Source organism: Sparus aurata, chromosome 21 (genome assembly GCF_900880675.1).
Source record: "Sparus aurata chromosome 21, fSpaAur1.1, whole genome shotgun sequence".
NCBI classification, from domain to species: domain Eukaryota; kingdom Metazoa; phylum Chordata; class Actinopteri; order Spariformes; family Sparidae; genus Sparus; species Sparus aurata.
The window spans coordinates 16347551-16369412 of NC_044207.1; the positions used below are offsets into that span (position 1 = coordinate 16347551).

General features: G+C 40.9%; 1 protein-coding gene across 4 annotated transcripts in view; it reads right to left on the reverse strand.

Annotated features, from left to right (window-relative positions):
- The window catches only part of LOC115572380 (collagen alpha-1(XI) chain-like), an 89921-nt gene that overhangs the window by 55197 nt on the left and 12862 nt on the right, over window positions 1-21862 (reverse strand). Inside the window, exons 5-11 of one of the 4 annotated variants that reach the window (XM_030402390.1) lie at window positions 11115-11243; window positions 6635-6724; window positions 6106-6204; window positions 3727-4023; window positions 2479-2544; window positions 1149-1190; window positions 700-762 (exon numbers count right to left, since the gene is read on the reverse strand). In XM_030402390.1, coding sequence (XP_030258250.1) covers window positions 700-762; window positions 1149-1190; window positions 2479-2544; window positions 3727-4023; window positions 6106-6204; window positions 6635-6724; window positions 11115-11243 — 786 coding nt within the window. The remainder of the gene's footprint in view (window positions 1-699; window positions 763-1148; window positions 1191-2478; window positions 2545-3726; window positions 4024-6105; window positions 6205-6634; window positions 6725-11114; window positions 11244-21862) is intronic. The other 3 variants (XM_030402391.1, XM_030402392.1, XM_030402393.1) reach the window with 3 other exon arrangements.

Genomic DNA, 21862 nt, shown 5'->3' on the forward strand with positions numbered 1-21862 from the left:
CAATTAAAGGGTTAACCTCCAGAGACAGAAACGTAGATGTGTTAAAGGGGTGATGAAAGAGGGGTGCGGGGCAAACACCACATTTTGGAAAAGAAACAGGCTGAGATCCAGCTTTCTAGAAGGGGACAGGCACTTATTCTGAATCATCGCAATCAATCACATAAATGGGTGGAATCCCACGGTGCTGGGAGAATTAAGGCCTCTACATATTTAAGAGCAAACTCCTTGAACTTCTCACAAGTCCCATCGCATACCATACCAACACAGCTGTTTCTCAGCACTTTGTTGGTAAATTGACAGTTTACGGGCATCTAATTTCCCTCTACCACTTCTTGCTAATTCCCCTACTGCTGCAGTGGCAGGCTGCGTCCAATTATATCATTCATTCCATGGCATCCAGACTGTACTTCAGAACACAGATGTATTGTAAGGGTATTTATGTTGACTCACATAATTCCACAAGTAAAATCAAAGGCTAAAGTTAAATCTCCATTTTAGTATCAATTATAACCGGAAAAAAAATGTTTTTTTTGGTCGATATCCAGCTTGAATTGATGGGTCGAAATATGTCTCATTGTTCTCTTAGCCATATAAAACTAGTTGCTTAATCCAAATGTTCACAATGAGCAGAGAATGAGTGACAGAGTTTCCCGGAAACATCTGCAAACTGCTGTGAAATGAGGCCAGCTTTTTACTCACCCTCTCACCAGGATCTCCATGGGGACCTGGGGGACCCTGCAATCCTGGGGTACCAGGAACACCCTGAGATCACACACAGAGAAACGAATACACTTAGCATATTATATCCCACACTGCTGCTAACCAGCATTCCCACCACAGTCAGTCCAGTAATTCACATGCACAGGCCAACAAAGACAGAAGCAAAGACACGGGTTCAAAAAGAAATAAGCCTCAAAATAAAATACCCCCCCAACCCCCCTTCTTTCCCCATCTCGCTCTCGCACACACGCAGAGACACAGATGTACACACATTCATGCACAAATTCACATTTTGACTGTCTCTCCCAACTCAAGCTTCACTGGCGATGAGGGCTGATGCTCTTTCCATAAAGACATTTTTTCCCTCCTTAGCTGTTCTCCATCTGTGAAAGCCGGCAGACAGGAGTGAGGGAGAACGTGATACTCACTGCTTGGCCGGGGGCTCCTTGGGGTCCTTCAATAAGCATCCCCTGAAAAAAGGAAAAGTGGATACAGTAGCATTATAGGGCAGCGTGTAAATCCACAGGCAGAGGAGAATGGGGAGAAAATGAGAGACAGAGGTTTGCTTTGGTTTTGAGGTTGAGGAGTTTACTTATAGCTACAAGCTCAAGACTGACTGTTCTGCTCCATAATGCATATGTGTGCGTGTGGTCAAAGATTTGGACGGGCGCCCTTTGGTGGTACAGAGGGTATGGGAGGAGGACGTTAAGTGCATGCTATTTCAGTCAGTGTTTCGCCTGTAGTGGTAAAATGTATAGGATGGCTAAAAAAAACATATGTACTGCGGCATTTTGTTTACGCAGCGTTTTGTCTGTAGTTCTGAGAACAAAGTTGTTTGTTAAATCTCATCAGGAGGGAAGAAAGTCTTGCTGGTATTACTCACTGCTTAGCAAAATAAAGACATGGCCTTAAGTTCCAGTGGAAACCAAAATAAATCAACATATATAAACATGGATATAAATCAGATATGAAAGACATTTTCCAAAGCACAGATGAAAGAAAACCTACATTTCCTCGAAATATTCAGAAAATGCGATTCAGGACTTATAAATCTTTAAGGAAAGTCTCAGTTGATAAGAGAGATGTCAACGCTAATTCTGAAATATGACACGTACAGATAATACAATAACAGACCAACAAGTCAAATTCTGGCAAGATAGACCAGACAGCTAAACAGCTAACAAGGTACATGGCTACTCAGCTAGCTAGCTTGTTAGCTAACTAGACAGACAGACAGACATATGGATAGATAGAAGCAACATTAAAGTACTAACTAATTATCATTTACCTTAGAACCCACCACTCAAATTAGCTGTAGCTCAGCTCTAGTATTAATGAAGTATTAGTCTGCTAGCTACTTAGCAACTAGCTACACAGATAATAGCTAACATTTTGTAGCTTTACATATGTATGCATTAGTGTTGTCATAGCTATTCATTTAGCTGTCGTTTCCAGGATAAACAACAGTCAGTCGAGTCTGTTCGCTAGCTAGCTTCTTAGTACCTAGCTAGTAGTATATTATCTTAAAGTGTGAACATATTCTTTTATACTCTTTCTTTCCCTAGTATATCTATTTCCTTTGGGTAATTTGTGAATGTGACTTTGAACATTTGAATGTTAGCCATTTAACTTGTTGACTGAGTTAACCTAGCTTGGACGAAGCTGACTTTGCCTCTTCCTGATATGATAATGTGAGTTTTATTTTATTTTTTATTTCTCTATTGGAATTAAAACACAGCAGTGTCAAACTTTACTTACTGGCTCAATGACAGCGGGTTCGCCCTTCTCTCCTTTCTCTCCCAGGTAACTTTGACCTTCGCTAACCTACAGACATGACACAAACCACGTGAGTCTTTCACACAGTAACAGGTCAGACATTGTATGTAAAGGCAGAGCAGCAATGGGACCAAAAATGGGCAAATTAAAGCCAGTGAAGAGCAGATGTCCTGTGCCGTTGGGTGTTTTCTCTTTTATAGAGTTTGCCTAAAACACCAATGAAGCACAGCAAAATGCTGACTCGTCAGCTGCGTGCTTTAAAGGGTTTAGGTAGTTCGAAAGATGAAGAGCAGATTTTTTTATTTTTTTTTCATGCCTGCTGGAAAAATAAACCACAAGAATAATTTTGCAAGAGGCTATAATTTATACTTTGGTCTGACTCGTATTTATTAAGCTTCCTTAAAGCCAGGAACTGCAACAAAAAAAAAAAAAAAGCCCCCAACTGTGCGCAAATGCAAAGGTCGTTACCTGACACTATCCATACAATGACTTCACATGAGAGGAATTCACAAACCACCTACATCAGTGTGTCCAGAAACCACTCGATTGTACAGTTTAGCCTGAGGAGGAAACTCTTTTTGAGAAAGTCATGAAACAGGGCTGTGGTGTCCTGAGACTGTAGAATGGATAGGACTTATAGAGCGCTTCAGATTAACCCAAGGCAGACAGATCTAGAGCCAACAACCAGACTGGGACAGTGTCACTTCCTGCCTCTGAAATCTGGATCCTGAGGCTAGGAAGGAGGCTGGAAACTAGCCATGAAAGACACTGGCTCAGCAGAAATGTCTGTCTGCTTTTAGATATCGATCTAGATGGATTTAAAGGGAAAACATTTAGTAAAGATTTAGTTTGTCATCAGGTAATCCAAACAGATCATTGGTGGGATAACCAGTCGAGGAGCATGCCAATAAACAGCAAAGGTCACTGAGGCCAAGAGGTTATGGAGGGTGTGTCTGTAATGACAGCTGGGTCGACATCTGTTTATCTGTAGGAGACTCAGATGGACAAGGTGTGTGTGTTTGTGCTCGCTTGTGTATTTGTGTTTGGTGCATGTGCATGCAGAATGCTCTAAACTATAACCCGATACCATTAGAAACAATAAACAAGAAGGGCACCGCAAACAAGCCATTGAAACGAAATGCCACCAGCATCTTCTCCATCTTTCCACATTCCTGACCACCATTTCATACCCCTCCCCCAACCATCCCTCCTAACCACTACGGCACTTACACTGATGTCGGTCTCCGCTGGAACACCAGGGCCGAACTCGTCATCATACGTTGCAGATGTGGGCTTGGTGTCAGTGGTGCCATAATCGCCATAATCGCCATATTCGTATGGCTTCTCTACAAACTCTTTGTGGTCATATTCCTTCAGGTCGTATTCTTTAAACTCATACACGTCAGTGGCCGGATCCACTTTCTCTTTGGGGTCCACTGGGGCAGCGGTTTCCACAGCAATAGTGGGGTCTACCCCGACCTGTTCCACACCGGTGATGTAATCATCCACTATTTCCCCATCATAGCTCTGCGATCAATCCAGGCATCGCATAGAGGCGGCAGGGGTTTGTTAAGATAGGAGGGAACATGGAGGTTTGGTTAGTTAAATGCAACCATGTGAACAGTTTCAATGATTCACATGTATTTATAAAGCATGAATCAAAGTAAAGACATTAGTATTTATCACTTAAACACACTGAAATTATTGGAGACCAACTAAGTGAAAATTAAACTTAGTTGCGCACACAATCATGTATCATATTTGGGACAGCATCCAAAACTCAACATATGTGAACCTCCACATATGTTTTGACAACAGCCACTGTTATTAATATCTACATATATAATGATATATATCTATAGAAAGTTTGTCTTTGCAGGGCAGTATGAGATGTCCCAAACTATTGACACATTGATGTTTTATATGTAAACAGTAAAATATGTCACAAGGAAAAACATATGGAGATAAGGTGTGTGTAAAAAAAACTATACAGTGAGGAGGTGGAATGCATGTGTTAACACAAACAAGAATGTTCAAGCACTATTAAAAACCAGATGAAGTGAAACTCAAGTGCTGAACTTGTAAAAAGCAACAAAAGAAATACTAGCAAGGCTTTCACACATCTGTGTTTGCACAGAGTCTTAGGCCCTGAGGAAACAGGATTGTACAGGAACAGTTGCATCACTAGCCATTCAATCGATGGTGTCTTGAGAGAGAATGTTGAGAAAATATCCAGGCCTCACATGCAAATTTACTCCTGGTATGCAACCTTTTATTAGGAAAAAGTTTTCAACTTGAGTAATCTCTGTGAAACTACTTTCATATGATTAAAAAAACTCATAAAAGTGATTCACTTCATGGGATTTTTTTCATAGTCCGAGGTTTCTTGTGCATAAATTAGAGAGTAAATGTTCTGTAAGAGTGCTTCCATGTTCTAAACAGTCAGTCAGTTAATCAGGTATCTTTCTAACATACACAAGGCTCAAACCCTCGGACTTCAGGTCACCAATCCATTTTGTTACATTGTGATTATCTGGTAAAATCACTCACTAAAGAATCTTTAATCTTATTCCACAACTAGGCATCTAGGAAAACCAAAATCCATGGCTAAATCTAGGTTTTTGTGATATTTCGAGTGAGATGCTGAATCAGTGGAAAAATACAGTGCCTTCTAGCAGTGAAAGAGAAAGGGTTATATGCTTGTTAAAAGCATCTATCAGTAGTAGCGTGTCAGATCTAATGACAATATGACCTCATGGCATTGTCTAAAAGTTGTCCAATCCATCACAGTCCTCAGTAATCAGACAAGTGTTCCAGCATGGGACGGTGTATGTTCAGTTTCCGTGGTTAGCCTTCTGGTCTGTCATTTCAAATAAATGTGAAGCATCAGACCGACTGAAGCTTCGGTATCCACCTTAAGATACATCACGATGCAATCGAGAGACATTTGGCTGGCGGAGTGCACAGCCGTATTGTTTTAGTTTAACCCCCGAATGTTCCTCATTAAGTTGTGTTTTATGTGATGGTTTAGCACAAATTAAGACGGGATCTGCCAAATACAGGATAAGGCATAAACGTAGGGGATGCGTCTGTCTACTGATTTTCCATTGGTCACGGTTCATTAAATGACAAAGTTTTCCTGCCGAGGTCTTGATCCGGACTCTGTTTGATGGGGGCGGTTTCTCATGGAAATCAAGGAGCAGAGCGAGCAGTTTTTTCTTTTCTCCGTGAGGCCTCACTGAGGTTGTTGGGTTTTAACCTCTAAAGGCGATCGTAAAATATGTTTTGTTGTTTGTGATGCCCAAGCATTTTTGGAAATTTCATTTCAAACCAGATGTAATTTAAACAGGAATGTAGATGTTAATTGGATGGATGATTGTTAAAAGTCAGTGATGCACAAAGAATATTACACCATAATAAAAAGTGGATCCCTCAGGGTTTCAACCAATCTTTCTGTGGTCAGAACCTTTCAGATTGTACAAAAAATTTAATTTTAAGTCTATAGAGTAATACGACTATATACCAAATGACGTTGTCAGCTTACTACAAACTATTTACAGTTGTTACTATATTATAAAAGACTTTCAGGCACAGTTGAAAAGAAGTTACCTGGCCTTGCCCAGCAGTGTCAGTTGGAGTCTCAGGCTGATTTCCATCCACTATGCTGTAGTCATACTCACCCGTGTAGTAGTCTCCACCCACATTTGTCTGAAATCATGCAAGAACAGCACACAAGAAAAGCGTTAAATACTGTATCTGTGACGAGTAAATTCAAGTTCAGGTTACATTCGAGAGTGTTTTGTATTTGAACATGTTGAATGTAAGGGTGATATGTTACCCTCTATACATTCAGGGATCTTTAAAACACGTGTTATAATAGTTATGATATGATTATTTGTGTAATATATGTTTAGCTACAAGTAAGATATGAAAAGAAGCGAAATAATCAACTAAAGCTTTGGGAGGATGTCAAGATATGCTGATAAAGCAGGTAGTGGGGGATAAAAAAGGACAGCGAGATGAGAAGAGAAAATTTCAGATGAAAATGAGTGACTAGAGATGGACAACAAGAGATGAAGTGCTTGTATATGCGTCAATCATGGCAACAGTCATGAGAACTGTATTAGTAAGGCGTTACCTCGGTCTTGGCTCCTTCAGTTGGGGGACTGTCAGTGGTTAACTCGCCTTCAATGTAGTCATATATCTCACCATAATCATAGTTATTGTACTGTAAGGAAAAAGGATGGTGGGAGGGATTAATTAGTATAATCATGTAAATAAGGCAGCAGGATGCCTGAAAGACACACTGTACATTATTTACATGGCATGTGAGTCAACTATTTTTAAACCATTAAAGATGCAATACGCGAGATAGTGAGATAGCCATCTGCGATCTCTCAACAATCAACAATCTTTCTCCAGATTTGCTTATTGCACCTTTAATGTATTTTGTGTTGTCATGCTATTTTAAGAATAACATGGTCAAATGGTGAAAACATCACATCCATATCATAAAACTGAACAACTTTACATATGGATGACAGCAACAACCCCCGCTTCCCTTCAATCCAAACCTCATGAGCCTTATTGAAAGGTTCATGTGTGTAACCAAGAAAACAGCAATTAAGACCCTTGTTTGCTTCCAACAGGATGTCTGGTGGTTAATGTACTGCCAGTAAAATGTATCTGCCTCTGCCACTTAATTCTGTAAGCCAACAATGGCCCTGGGCTTTCATTAATGGGCTCTTTAAAACAGAAACCTTAAGCTGGGCTGACTCATCGCAGGTTAGTAAATTATGGGGAACATGCAGAATACAGTAGCAGGGGGCAAAACCTTAATAGAAGAATATGGTGGGTGGTTAAATAAGTCTGTGACTACAACATGTGTCGTCTTACTAATCTTTTAAACAGAATATTTCTTTTAGGATCTCCAAAGCATTCCACTCGGTCATAATGTGGTCTGCTTTGTCTATCATGTTGCAGCTTATTTACATGTGAGGATTAATTTAATGTTACCCGCCAAAGCGGAAACGTCATAATAAACACCATGCAATGACATTAGACTGAAGTTATGTTACTTAAAAAAACGTGGTTCGCCCAGCTTTTTCTGGCATGCCTCCCTTCAGAAGCTGAAAAAAGTTCGCCCCATCAAACAGGGAAACAACTTATAAAAAAAGGATCCAAGCTGGGATTGAATGAAATAAAGATCCGCAAGATGGCATCAGCACACTATGGTTTGTTCCTCCATCAATCATATTCTTTCAACTTATATTTTTCCCTGTGTCATCCACAACAGTTGACCAACACTTAGACAACTGAGGAAATACGCTGATTTAGTTTCTTCATATTAAGTTAGAGCCTGGACACAGTTCGCTTAGCTTAGCACAGAGACTGAAATCTGAGTGAAACCACCGGGCTGGCTCCAATTAAAGGGAACCAACAAGCATCTCTAAAGCTCACTTATGTGTTGTCTTTTTAATCCGTCCAAAAGCTGCAGTGTAAAAATGTCAATTTGTGGCTTGACAGTTAGCTGTTCCCCCTGCTTGCAGTCTTAATGCTAAGCTAAGCTAATTGCCTCCTGGCTTCAGCCTCACAATAACCACACACATGAAAGTGGCGTCGACCCAGTCATCTAACTCCTTTTTAAGAAAGCAAATAAGATTAATCCCCAAAATAAACTAAACTATTCCCTTAAGACATTTATGTCAGACAGACATTTATTGGTGTGCCAAGCCGATATAATACTCAGCAATTCAGCCACCTTAGCTCTTTGTCAAAACCCTAAGATTCCTGCTGATCTGCCCTTTTCTTTTAGTTTGCTGTCACGAAAAAGCGAGGTAGATTAAGTTAACAGACCAGCCCCTGATATACATCGCTCTATCAGCAGCAGGGATAAATATTATTCCCTGGACGGCTGCTGAGCTCATAAAAATAATACAAGAACCACGAGCTGCTGCAATGCTGGCCAGGCGTCCGCTCAGCGGCCCAGAGAGAGCGAGAGGTCACACAAGAGTGATGCTCTGGCCAGACCGACTTAGAGGAGAGAGGAGAAGGCGAAGGTCAGAGAAAAATAAGAAAAAAGATTGAGAATGAAGGAGGGATTTATGGTGTTGAAGTGCTTGGCTGAGCCGAAGACCTTCACCACAACCCTCGGATGAAAGGCGTAAATACTGAAGAGTGCTCATAAAAAAAAAAAAAAAAAACACCCCCTTCATCCTCTAGCATCACTCTTCCTCTTTTAACCCAGCTGCAGACATGTGGCTGACAACTGCAAAGGCTTCAGGTCAAGGAGCATCTTCACAGGTTAAGGTTACAGCCACACTCAGCGCCTTTGTAGAGTTGTCGAAGTTTGGTTGAAAAAGAATTCTCGGGGATAGAAGCTCAGACCTCAACATACACAAACACTGTTTTAGGTCTACTTGTACAGCAGTGTTTTGTCCTTGTACAGCACTGTTTTGTCCTTTGGAGGAAGTATTTCTCAGTTCCACAGAGGGAAACCGGTTCCTGATAATACCGAGTTGGAATGCAGGAAAAACATTCCTGTTACAACTGTACAGAACCCGACGATGAATAAACCAGATTTACAGCACTCCTCTTGTATCCAAACTGCTCCCTGCTGTCTATTTAGAATTGACAAGCTCCTTGACTTGGAGCTGAAGATTAACTTGATGATGAAGCAACATTTTCCAGGACATGGTACCCACTGTACAGCCAATATTTTTCAAATAGAACCGGCTTCTGATTTTTTCTTGAACCAGGGATCTCAAGTCTACTTTTCCAGGTACTAGGAGTCTAGCTGGGGAAGGAACAGCTTATATTTCCCTGGGAGTCTGGGCAGAGCCTGCAGAACTCGTTAGTGATATAAATCACGGGGCCACTCCAAAGTGGGCTCAGACTTCGTGGCAGGGAAAAAGGAAAAGTTTCCAGTGTGAGCTCATCATTTATTTAGTAAAATACTGAAGGAAAATGTCAGCCGACAAAAAAGGCTTGAACTAGCAAAATAACACAGAATGAAGACAAGGAGGGAAAAATGAGGCCCCGACACAAAGCGCTGTATTTTAATTAGGATTTTTGGCTGAAGAGGCTACAAGTGATGTTGTGGAGCCAAGGGCAATAAAATAAAAAAAATCAAAAGATGGACTCCAAGTCAGCCATATATTTTGATATGTCAGCATGTTTCCAAGAGTGAAAAAAAAAAAAAACACGAATCTAAGGCAGTGACAGATAAGAGTTGACATGGAAAGTCGTACAAGCCAGTCTCTGTCAAACTTTTGCCATGAGGAATGTTTGTAAAATGTTTTCACCCAATTTGTGGAAAATATGTTCAGCTTTTTGTGTTTCTCTGGCAGACAAACGCTGTACTGGCTTCAACCAGGCCAAATGTTTTCTACTGCTACTATTAGCTGTCTCAGACCATTGTTTATATTACAGAAGTGTTGGGGGTGGGGAAACAGAAGGCCGCTGCTTAGTCCCATCTGTGATTTGAGCATTCCCTGTGTTACGCTTCATGTCCTTATTTGAATGACGTGGTAAAGTGCAGAGTGCTGAGGTTACAGGGATACCACTTGCTGTGAGTTTTTAACAGTTTTGTCTTTGTAATGATCACATCTGGACCCTTGAAAGACAGATAGCTACCGCTAGCTACACACCCTACTTTGTTCATGATGGACTAACAAAACACAAGTGTGCTGGCGCTGCTGATCACTCAGCATTAACATAAACAAAAAGTAGAATCTGGTGGGACTCAGTGTTAACGTTACCAAAGGTTGGCTAACTAGTGTGTACTTTATGAGAAAGGGGCTATAGCCTAATTTGCTAGCATCCATGTTCCAAATGGAATTGACCTTATTAGTATGACGGGTCACCCCGAACGTTCCCTGTTATAGAGAGACAAACAGCTGAAATGCTAACGGTACATAACCAATTACCGTGCATCAGCCAGTCTTTCATATTGATCTACTTGAAGGTAAAATATGTATGAATGGCACCTGTTGAATTTATATTCTACACAAATGGGGGCATAACTGCTTACTCAATTCTATGCATTCATGACTGTAGCTGCCATTAGCTTGTTAGCTCAATTAGCCATGCAGCTAGAGGTTTTCAGACCCAGGGCTAGCTGGTTTACATGCTAACTTTATTACATATCTCTGCAAGACAGAACATAGATGTCTTTGACCTAACATTAGACTTTTATTTCTTTACATTCTGTTGATAATTTTAATACATTTTTGAATTAATCCAATCTAAAACTCTTACATGTTGCGCACTTAATTTTCACTCCTCCACGCATCCTCACTTATTCTCTTCCTTCGTCTTCTTTCTCAAACAACACCCAAGTCTGAAGGCCTCTTTCCAAATTCCTGCTATCATCTTTACTAAATCTCAAACTCCAGCCCCCAAACTACTTTCCCTCCCTGCTCCCCCCTCCTTTCATCGTGACAACTATCCCTCCCTCCTTCAAATCCAACTATCTCTCAAGCCCTCCCAACATCCCCCTCCTCTCTCCCAACTCTCTTGTCCTCCCTCCCTCCAGTCAACAACTCCTCTCACCCAATCTCTAATCCTAAATCCATCTCGCCCAACCTTCTCCCCACCCCTCCCTTCCAGATACTGACCTCGCCCTCAGGTTCCTGAGCCTGGGGGGTGTCGTGGTGGTTGGGGGTTTCACAGTCAGGGCTGTAGTGTTCACAGTAGTCGAAGGCTGCCCTGGGGTCTGCCACTATCAGCAGCTGCTGGACGTCACCCTGGAAGAAGTGAAGAAGGAGAAGAAAAGCAGACTGTCAGCAGAAACCACAAAAAATTTCACAGTCACGAATTGCGAAGTAAGGAGTTTTCTTTTATCCTCACTGTTTGTGAACATAACAAGCCTACTGGATAATTAACTACACTATAGGTTTATGTTATGGCCATCAGTTTTATTTATTTCAACTTAGTTTCTGAGAAATTTTCCCAGTTTGGTTTGGCACAAGGCACCAAATAATGCTTTACCAGGGAGTCTTAGCCACTGTTGCTATTGAGGGGAAGCCAGTAAGAAATACAATCTGTAGCAAATGCAGAACATTCATTATTGCATTTGGGAACAAAACAAGTCACCAGTGACATCCAAAATTGATCCAGCATAAAAAATTGGATGGATTTACACTTCTGAACAGTGTATAAGGTTTCCTGAACACATGGTTTGACTTTTGACTTTCTGATCGAGCATTTTCCGACACAGTTACTAATCTTTTATACTGATGATTAACCAGAAATGTCATGGCCATTCAAGCCTTGGAAGTGCTCCAACTGCCAATCAGCTGACACTGTATGTGCGGAGAATGAACGTGACTTTTGTTTCCAGAGCCCCGAGGCCCAAAATAACTCCAAAGACCTCTCACGTTGTCTATTTCTTTGTTTCTTTTATGATTCCAAATGGAAACCAAATGTTGATGCCTGCACCTATTCCTCCACGCTTGATTGCCCAAGCTTTGCACCAATGTGGTGATAATAAAATGTGACAATAAAACAACAAAGCAGATGTTGTGCAGTACCAGAGGCAGTAATCTCTTGACTATTAATTACATATAACTGTATGGAGTAAATCAAGACTTGAGGGGAGTCTGAAAGCTCTTAAAAAAGGAGCTATTGTACAGTCCCCTCACTCAGCCATCAGAGATGGCAAGTCCCCTTACACAGCAGATAAATAACCAAGGTCTGTACTTATCTGAGGCCGTCTGTTTTTCATGAGCTTTTGGAAAAGGAAATTAGATCCCCGCTCCCTACCCTTCCATCAGCCAGAGGCTCTTTTTCCATGATCGTCGCCTTAGGAATTTCTAAACCAGGAACTGCTATGCCACTGATGTGGAGAATGTTATCTATACCAAATCTAACGTATGGGCACCTCAGCTGACCGCTTTATCCGAATCCACCTGGCACAAGCAGCACGAGGACAAATAAATAGGGAAAATTACTTGGAGAAAATAAGTGGCTGTGCTGAGGTGAAAAAAGACATGGTCAGGGTGGCCACTGTGAGAGGAAGCACATACATGCAGATTGCATTAAGTTACAGGAGGCAACATCTGTACAAGCTTAGACCTCTGGAATAGATTAGATATTCACCGCCCCCATGCTCCTATGATATGTCGCCATTAAATCTCAACAGGGTGTTGAGCAACCCAAACAACCAGAAGATACACACACATGCTTATCTTTTATATATGGACTGATGCATGAGCACTGAGTGAGCTTCAATCACTTGCAGATCCCATGAGAAAACATAAACAATGGATTTTATGAATATGGATCATTTTAAGGAGAAGGTACTTGATAAGAAGGAGCTTGATACTCTTTGCACAGACAAACGGACACAGCTAGACACATGCTTATGTTTTATGTTTTTAAAAAATATTATGATGATGATGCGTTAAAACAGCTGTTAAAACAAGTTACAACTGAACTGCTGGAACAAAGTGATGTTAGTAGCATGTACTGTTAAGTTGGCAATATAATCTAAATAAAGTTGTCAACAACAGGGGAGATGTAGTTGAATGAATTTGAACAAAAAGTCTGTGTCATCTCAAATTCATTTGAACTTTATTTTCTGAAAAAGTAACCAGTTTTTCTGTGAGGTATTAACTAGAGAATCTCTACAGATTGGATCTTAGAGTTAAATGTAGCTCAGGTGTCAATAGGGAACAAAAGTTCCTGGAACACTTGTTTCAAATTGTAACACAGCTGATCGGTGTCAGTGGGCTCTATCTTAACGATCTGAAACACAAGTATCAAACGCAAAGCGCATGTAGCTTTGTGGGCGGATCTCAGGCGCTGTTGCTATTATGCCGGCGGGATAAATGACTCTTGCGCCCGACGCAAATCTAAAATGGGTTGGTCTGAAGTAGCTACATTAGTCATAGGTGTGGTTTGGGCGTAACGTGCAATAAACCAATCAGAGCGTCATCTCACATTCCCTTTAAGAGCAGGCGCGCTTGTTCCATGGTGCATTGCTATTATAATGGCGAATTTGCCAGGCGCACGCCAGGAGTGGTTCACAGCCGAGGAGACCGACGTTCTCGTCAGGGCTGTAAAAGACCGAGAAGTGGCATTGTATGGGGATGGGAGAAATCCATCCAAATTAGCTTTTGTTAAACGGGCGTGTGAGGAAATTGCCACAATTGTTTCTACGACTGGCATCCCCAGGACGTCGCACCTGGCCTCGGGCGCAGTGCGCACGGCCGAGCAGTGCGCAACGGCCAGCTGATGAGGGAGCAGCGCAAACACCAAGGTGCAGAGGATCCAGACCCACTACACGCCGTGGCAGCATTGTCAGACCGGACCGCACTGTGTGGGTTGCGGCAAGGTATTAATGCCCGTCTTGATGTTGCTGCGGCCTCTCAGGCGCATCGCCTCAAGTCTCCAAACGCACCACCTGCTCCTGTTGTGCCCCTTCCTCCTCCTCCCCCCACTAAAAGAATTAGTTCTTCTGTTGAAATCTTTTCAACTTTTTTTTGTATGGTTTGCAAAAATGGGAAATGCTTCCTTGTAGATGAGAGAAGCAAAGTGTATGCACGTTAAGCACACACTACATTATGGCCAAGCATGCGCCCTTAAAATAGCTTCTGTATGAGCGCCACTGACTTTAGACTAGGTTTTTTCTGGTCTGTTGTGGAAGTGTTTTCTGAAACAGCAAAATAGCACCAGTTAACGTTTGCGCCGGAACACGCCTCTTCTTTGCGCTGAACCGCCCCCGGAGCGCAAAGTCATTCCCTAATTTAAGGACGTGCGTCTGCGGAGGGAAAATTCCAATGTGCGCCGAATGCAAAATAGGAATTACACAAGCGCCAGTGTACAAAGTCAATTGCGCTGAGTGCAAGATAGAGCCCAGTGTGTGTATCAGGTTTGTAGATGGCAAGCAATCCAGAATAACCGCCAAAGTAAGAAAAAATGGAAATATTTGAATAAAAAGTACTGTACATTTAATGAAATTGTTTCTGTTTCTGTCCTCAGCATCCACAGCACCATAATGAAAGCAACAGTCACTTTTACAGAACATGTGTGACAAGAGGTTTGCCAGCTCGATTCTGAGACTGCAGAATAAATCTGGGTGGGGAGAGTGAAAACAGCTCTTGAGCCAGGCATTTCATGCCCAACTGTGGACAACAGATCAAACTGTTGTTGCACTGGGCAGCTTCCAGGTGTGAAGGCGTGTGGAGCAGGGTGTTTCTACAGGAGAGTACTAGAGTTTATTGAACCTACACTCACACATTCACCCTGAACCCTTTGAACCTTTTATCATACTAAAAACAACAATGACCGACAGAGGGTCTCAGATAATGTGTTATCCAGTCCTCAGTTATAATCCACAAATGGAGAAAGTCAAAGCCAGGGACACAGAAGAAACAAAGACATATTGCGTTTGGCAAGATCTCTGTCTGCTTTCTCCTCTCTGGGTGTATGGACAGTACTGCCTTTTATGTTCATTCAGTCTCACTTAATTGTACTTCAAAGCTCTGTTTATATGTAAATTTAGGAAGAAAATAAGGTGTATGAAGCAAGAATGTAGTGGCTACAACAAGAAAACAAGCAGGAGATTCCAAAAATGTCATGACAAGAGACCACACACATTTAACTCATTTTTAAAGCCGGTCAGTGATTCAATCACTCCCATACTCCCCGATCGGCTTTTCCCTCGCCATTCCCCCTCTCTACTTTTACCCCGTCTGTCCTTCGTCTGCATCTCGGTGCTTTTGTTGATGTTATTGTCTGGATTGTCTTGCACATCTCTCTGGCATCTGTTGAGGTTCCTCCTCAGAATTCAAGGAATGATCTACAGTAATACCCTGGCTCCATTCAGAGCTGGCACAGACACAATGCTGGAATGGATCATCTATCTCGGCAACACTACAGCGGATACAATAATGGGTCTGTGTACAAATGATGTGCCTCTGCACACGTTAACCTTCATCTCACACAGTAACAATGACCATCCTAAGAAGAAAAATCCATATGAGGACCAAAGGAGTGATCAAAGACAAGAGAAGAGTCTTCTCCTCGCCTACATTTCCCCCATGGGCAAACCATCTTGAGAAAATGGCTGTTTTTTTGGTCTTGGACATAAATGCACCACTGTTTTTTTCCTCAACCACACATTTCACGTCTTTTCAAGCAAAGAAATCTGAAACAGCAGACAGACAACAATGGATTCTCCCTTCTCTGGACAAGATAACCTCCTGCTGCCGCTTCCAACGAACAACCCATTCAGCCTAGTCACCGAAGGGAAACAACTGGCAGATTGATGATCATCTAATAGTGGGCAGTATTACAATTATTACTCAGCAGACCATAAAATCTATCCTCGGCATCGTGTTGCTAATAGGACGTCAAATCTGAGCTTCTGAATGCCACTCAGACAGAAGGGGGGGAGGATATGATTAGGTGAGTAGTTGACATCGGATTATGAGGAAAGATTACCTCATCAGCGTGCAACAAAACACATGACCCGCCTCAGAAATCGAGACTCAAAGCTTTGATTGGATGCAGATACTGTAGCTCCTGCTGGCACCAGATCAGACGTGACAGGAGACGCGGGGGTTTTTCCCATCCTGTATTTGTGAGACTAATTTGGAGGCATAAACAAAGCTGTAGTTTGTGTTTGGCTCCGGAAAATTAAGTCTATACTTGATTTAGAAACTTAATCAACATCAGAGTGTCAATTCCTGGAGGGTTACCAACCTCAATTTTGGCTTTCTTCTTTCAGGCCCAGAACACATTCCTGCTCTAAAATCTGCACTCAAATCCTCCTTTTGCTTGAGATGGCAAATCTTTAAACCATCCATGCTTTTACTTTAATCGTGGTTCCAACACGTGTTCCTTTGACCTAAAGCATTTGACTGGTAAGCCTTTAATTTGGCAGAACAAACCCTGGGATCTATGGAGGACTGAAACTGCCAAAATCAGAACTAAATAAAGAAATGAAAAGATACAAAAAAAATGGTTCAAATTAATGCCATTAAATACACCAAAGGTAATATTGACAATACATGTAGGTATTCATTTGTTATAATGTGACATACATTGACATATCTGCTTTAATTTACCTCTGTATTTAATGACATTTTACCATTACATTTATTTATCTATGTATCTATTTGGTAGCTGCTTAAGCTCACTATGGGTCAATGCAATTTTTGGTGCATTTAATGGTATATAATCATAATTTATTCACTCATTCATTCATTCATTAATGATTTTGGATGGTATAATCCTTTATAAAGACCAAGTGCTGCTTCAAAGCCTCATCAAAAACTTTGTACAAATTTGGGGGACACATGTAATGACACACACAAGTGGAACTACAGAAACTATAATATGTGCACCTGAAGTGTAGACATTCAAATCAGGAAATTGAGAACAATTTTTTTTTTTAAGGTAATGGCGTAATTAAAAAACTGCAATAAATTTGAATTCGGTTTTGCCAAATAAGGTGATTTTACCAATCTTTTAAGAATATAACCTCCAGTTGGTTTATTAAGACATTTTTTGTTGAAATTATCTTTCGAACAAAAATGACACGTTGTCTGGTTACAGTTTTACATATGTGAGGATTTGCTTAATTTGTCTGTTTGAAACATATTTGGGTTTTGGAATGTTGGTTGGACCAAACAAACACATCTGAATAAATCATCTCTCTGGGAGGTTATATTAGGCAAAACAATCAGTCAGAAAAATAACTGGCATATTATTCAATAACAAAAATAATATGCTTGGCAGCCCTACTCTACACTAATAGTTTCCACTAAGTCACAGAACGATATGCAAGTACATCACTAGGTGGTTGAAAGGTTATTTTCTGTGGCTAGGTGCAGCAGGGGCAGCTGGATGATATTAATACACCTGGAAAACACATTTGGAAATACATCTGAAGCATCTGCAGTTTGACCCAGAAACACAAATGCATACATGAAGGGGCTAGAGAACAAAAGGGTGCCATGGTCACCAATTATATGTTTGTGTTAAAAAGTTTTACTTGGCTTGCTACTATATGTGAAAACGCAGCTACACCAGGATTCTATCATGTCTTGAAGCGTAACTGTACGGGCTCTCAACAGGGAATGGAAAAACTCCAACCTGGTGTTAGATCTAAGATGACAATATGGGTGCATATTTTAGCTCTTATTTTATTCCGGATTTTATGTCCACACTCAGGATGATCCCCAGACTTTGCAGTAAAAACTTTTTCACCATAACGAGAAACAGTTCAAACGAAACCTTTAATGGTGCCATTGTGACCTTCGTGACACACTGAACTTCCAGAGGCATCATCAGCCAGATGTGGTCGTGCAGACTGGATGTTCAAATCAACTTCTGCAGATGTGTTCGCTCACAAATGCATGCATACTGTGCAAAGTTGCAGTATCTGTCTGAGCCGTAAGTCACTTTCGTATTGTCTTGATTTTTATCTCTTTTAACCTCTGCACAAACTTGACACACGTTTAATAAAAAAAAGCCTCCTTTCCAAACTGTGGGAGGGCACCACATCTTGAAAGAACAAATAGAGGGGATGGAATTTCAAAACTGTACAAGGACAACAATTAACCGAGAAGCAGAAGAGAGGAAAAATGTGTAATACTCTCCAGATTTCTCCCACTGTTTTATCAAATGCAGCCTTTGTGGTCAGCGGAGGGATAACGTTTCTTTTCAAGCACTGGGGGCACACAAAAGTCTTGCACCCTTCGAATATTAAAACATTTCGCCTGCCAGTAGCTCACAAAACTGTTGAACTGTTTGAACCATCTGCTTGCTTGTCCTCACTCTCTCTCTTTCCCTCTCTATCTCTCTCTCTTTTTTCCTACTGGTCTTTTCCATCAGCAAAGGTTTTTTGAGAAGCACCTTGGGTCCGTTACTTCCTGACTGTGCTGGTGCCAGTTAGTCAGGGGTCACAACTCAAGGGACTTGAAGATAACAAACAAATACAGTTTGACCAAATAAGACAGAACTATCGTGAAGAAAAGCTAAAGAAGTGACGGATGAACCTCTCAGTCACAGTAAGACTCATACAAATATGAATTAATTACTGGATTCCTGTTACACAACCTTAACCAAATTAATTTTGTGACGAGTACTGGAGGGTGAGGGGGGACTGAGACAGATGAGAAACAGTCAGACTTCTTCGCTTGCCAGCTCTATCATAAACAATGATTCACTTTAGGGCTTAGAGCCCATCAGAGTCTTGTTAGATTTCTCTGCCAAAGACTGTCCGGAATGAGGGACAGCGTTCTGGAACAATCTACTATGCAGTAATGACAGACATATAAACAAAGCGTCGTCGCCTCTCTTCTCCCCGATCGATCTCAAAGACACACATTTTTATGCATGCATGCACAGAACAACACAAACGTAAAACAAACTCAGACATACTGCGCAAACAAAAAAAATCTGTGGAAAGGCTGAGGAAAGGATTTGCATAAGAATGAGAGAGGATTCAAATATCTTGTGGCTTTTATTTAAAAAAAGAAAAAAAGGAAGAAAAAAAACCCCAGAAGAAAGTGGAAAAAGGGCATTTTGGAGGCCCAGTCAGAGAGCATATCTTTTAAACAGCTGTGCAATCTGAGCCAAGACTAAGAACAAACTGATCATATTTTCCTCTAGCCCTCACTCTTCCCTGTGCTTCCAGCTTTGACACCTGCTTATGCAATCTACTGAAGTAATGTAGCCATGTGCGCACTGCTCAAAGGAGTTTTAGTGATAAAGCTCACAGCCAACCTCAGTAATTAAACTGGAGAACGGCTCAAAAGCTGTGTAACTCAAGGTAGGTATGCTAAACAGCCACAATTTCTGAACCTGCTCAGTTGTGGATGTGTTCTCATAGCTGTGAATCTTTAATTATTCAAAAACAAACAAACACCGGAGGTCAATATTTTCCTCTTGTTTGATCCATTTATGGAGGTTAGTTTAGTGTACCGGGCCTTGAGATGGGTATTTTTATAGGAGTAAACTGGAATGCTTGGAGTTGGAGATGATCAGTGTAAGGTAGAGTCCTTCATGGTTATGGTAAGAGTCTGGATGGACTCCCATCTTTCCCTACAGCTACAGTGGGATCCAGTCAGGAGGTCATCAGAAACTCATCCTCTGGGCATCATGAATAATCATAACACATTTCATGGAAATCCAGCCATTAAAACTGAATTTTAAGACATGTTATCATTCAAAGGAAAGGTTTGACCTGAAGACGATGGAAAATGAAGGTTAAGGAATTAAAAAAATATCTCTGGGATCAATCCTCTGGAAAGTTTTGTCTTGTTTCGACATTTGATCAGTGGACTCATCACAAACCTTGTTTTTTGTGTTGTTTTTCGGATGTTTTTGAAAAAAAGTGCTGGTTGTTGGTCACAAAGCACATAACTTCCCCTAAAACTAGAGCCGGAACCTATTGACTCGTTTTTTGGGACCAATGCCGATATGCTGATATCAAATTGTTGATGTATGGACTAAACAAAGGAGAGGCAACACAATAGATTGTGAGCTGTAGGGGTATAAACAAGGTTACTTCTAATTAGGCTAATTGGTTCACAGATAAAGCTCCATACTTGACGCCCAGACATAGTGGTATCAATCCTTTTACCCACCACTGAGTGTTTTCCAAAATATTTTAGTATTCTTTACAGTAAGCTGCCCAGTAGTCATCTAAATGTTTTACTTCCACCAGCTGGAAACTACTACATTCACCAAAAAAAATAACATTTTAGATTCAAGCCATGCCTTTGGTGCATCTTTGTAAGATTTAAACATACATTATTTTAAATAAAAGACCTCGGATTGTCTGTACTCAGTAACCTGACTGTGTACAGGAGATGTTTCACATTTTCACGCTGTTTTTAGTAGATAATACAGCCTGCAGTGTTCCAAAAAGTTTGCATAGCCTCCAAGGTATACTGATTGTAGTATACCTTCAACAGCTGTACAATGTACGCCAAACTTTAATCCCATAAGAAACAATCCAATCTAAGCCATGGCTTCTATCTACATTACAAACCTGTTTTGATCCACTGGAATTAATAGTATTCAGCCAAAAACCCTTGTGGACAGTTATAATTATCCCATTAACAATGCAGTGTGCCTACAAGCAGTCAGTTTGCAATCAACAAATCTGGTATTATTAAACCTGAAGTGGAAATAATTACAGTTTAAGATATGGCTTCATTTCTAGCTCAGCCACCACAGCGTTTCTATTGTGTGATACACTAATTAAAACCACCTTGCGACGTGCAAAGAGTCTCAACCCCTGGAACAGAAAGGACTAATTTTCTCTTCTCCAGGAGAACAAAACAAATTGCTCTGCAATTCAACACCATTTAGCGTAATACGAGTTCAAACAAAGAGCCCTCACAAAAGCCAGAGAGCTGGCTATAAATCAGCATCAAAAATAGAAAAAGGCTTGGTGAATGCGCAAGGCTACTTTTATACTCTCCACTCAACTCTTAATTACCTTAATTACAATACCAACTCTAATCACTGTGGCTTTCACTCATACATTCTTAACTGTTGGTAATGTTATTACACTAATCTACTATGATTGTGCACATTGAAACAGCAATGTCAAATGTGCATAAAGTATTGCTGTGAATTGGACTGACTCTTCTTATCGCCTAAACTTGTCTATACGTTTAATCTCAATATCTAGCAATGCGATCCGCTTGCCAAAAACCCCATCATTGGAGAAAGTGTGGGATCCCATTTTCTGTGGAAACTCGTCTCTGACCTGAAGGCAAACATTTTGCAGGCTGTTCTACTTAGCAAGCATTCCTCATACAGACATCAAAGAGAGGCTATTGTCTTTGGAGCGAGAATTCAGCTCACATTTTCCACTCAGCTCACAGCTACCTGTGCTTAACCTGGTAGCTTGGACCTCCATCTTGTAATCACCGCCTCGGTCACCATAAACTGAGGTGTAAATTTTGATTTTGAGCTCACAGTTATTGAGGGAACAATGCAAGATAACTTCACAGGTAGCTCTAAAACACACTGTCCAATATGAACAACTGAGTCATACTAGACCTCAGGCTTCCTTTTATTATGTAAACTATTCCCACAAATGAAACCAGTGTTGGGAGGAAAAAAACACTTTAAACAACACACTGTGCAAATAGCCTTTCCACAGACATCGCTCATGGCTCTTGCCAAGCGCACAAAGCCAATATTGTTGTTCTGGCCAATAAAATTCACCATTTACTCTATGCAGAAGTTAATGAAAGACAATGTCTGGCCTTAAAGCATTTGGACTTAAAGTCTTAGATACTTAAATTGTACCCTTTCACAATGGTACCTAAGATTAACAATATGCTTTCAATTACATTCATTCTTAAACAGTATAGACAAATCACCGGCATCT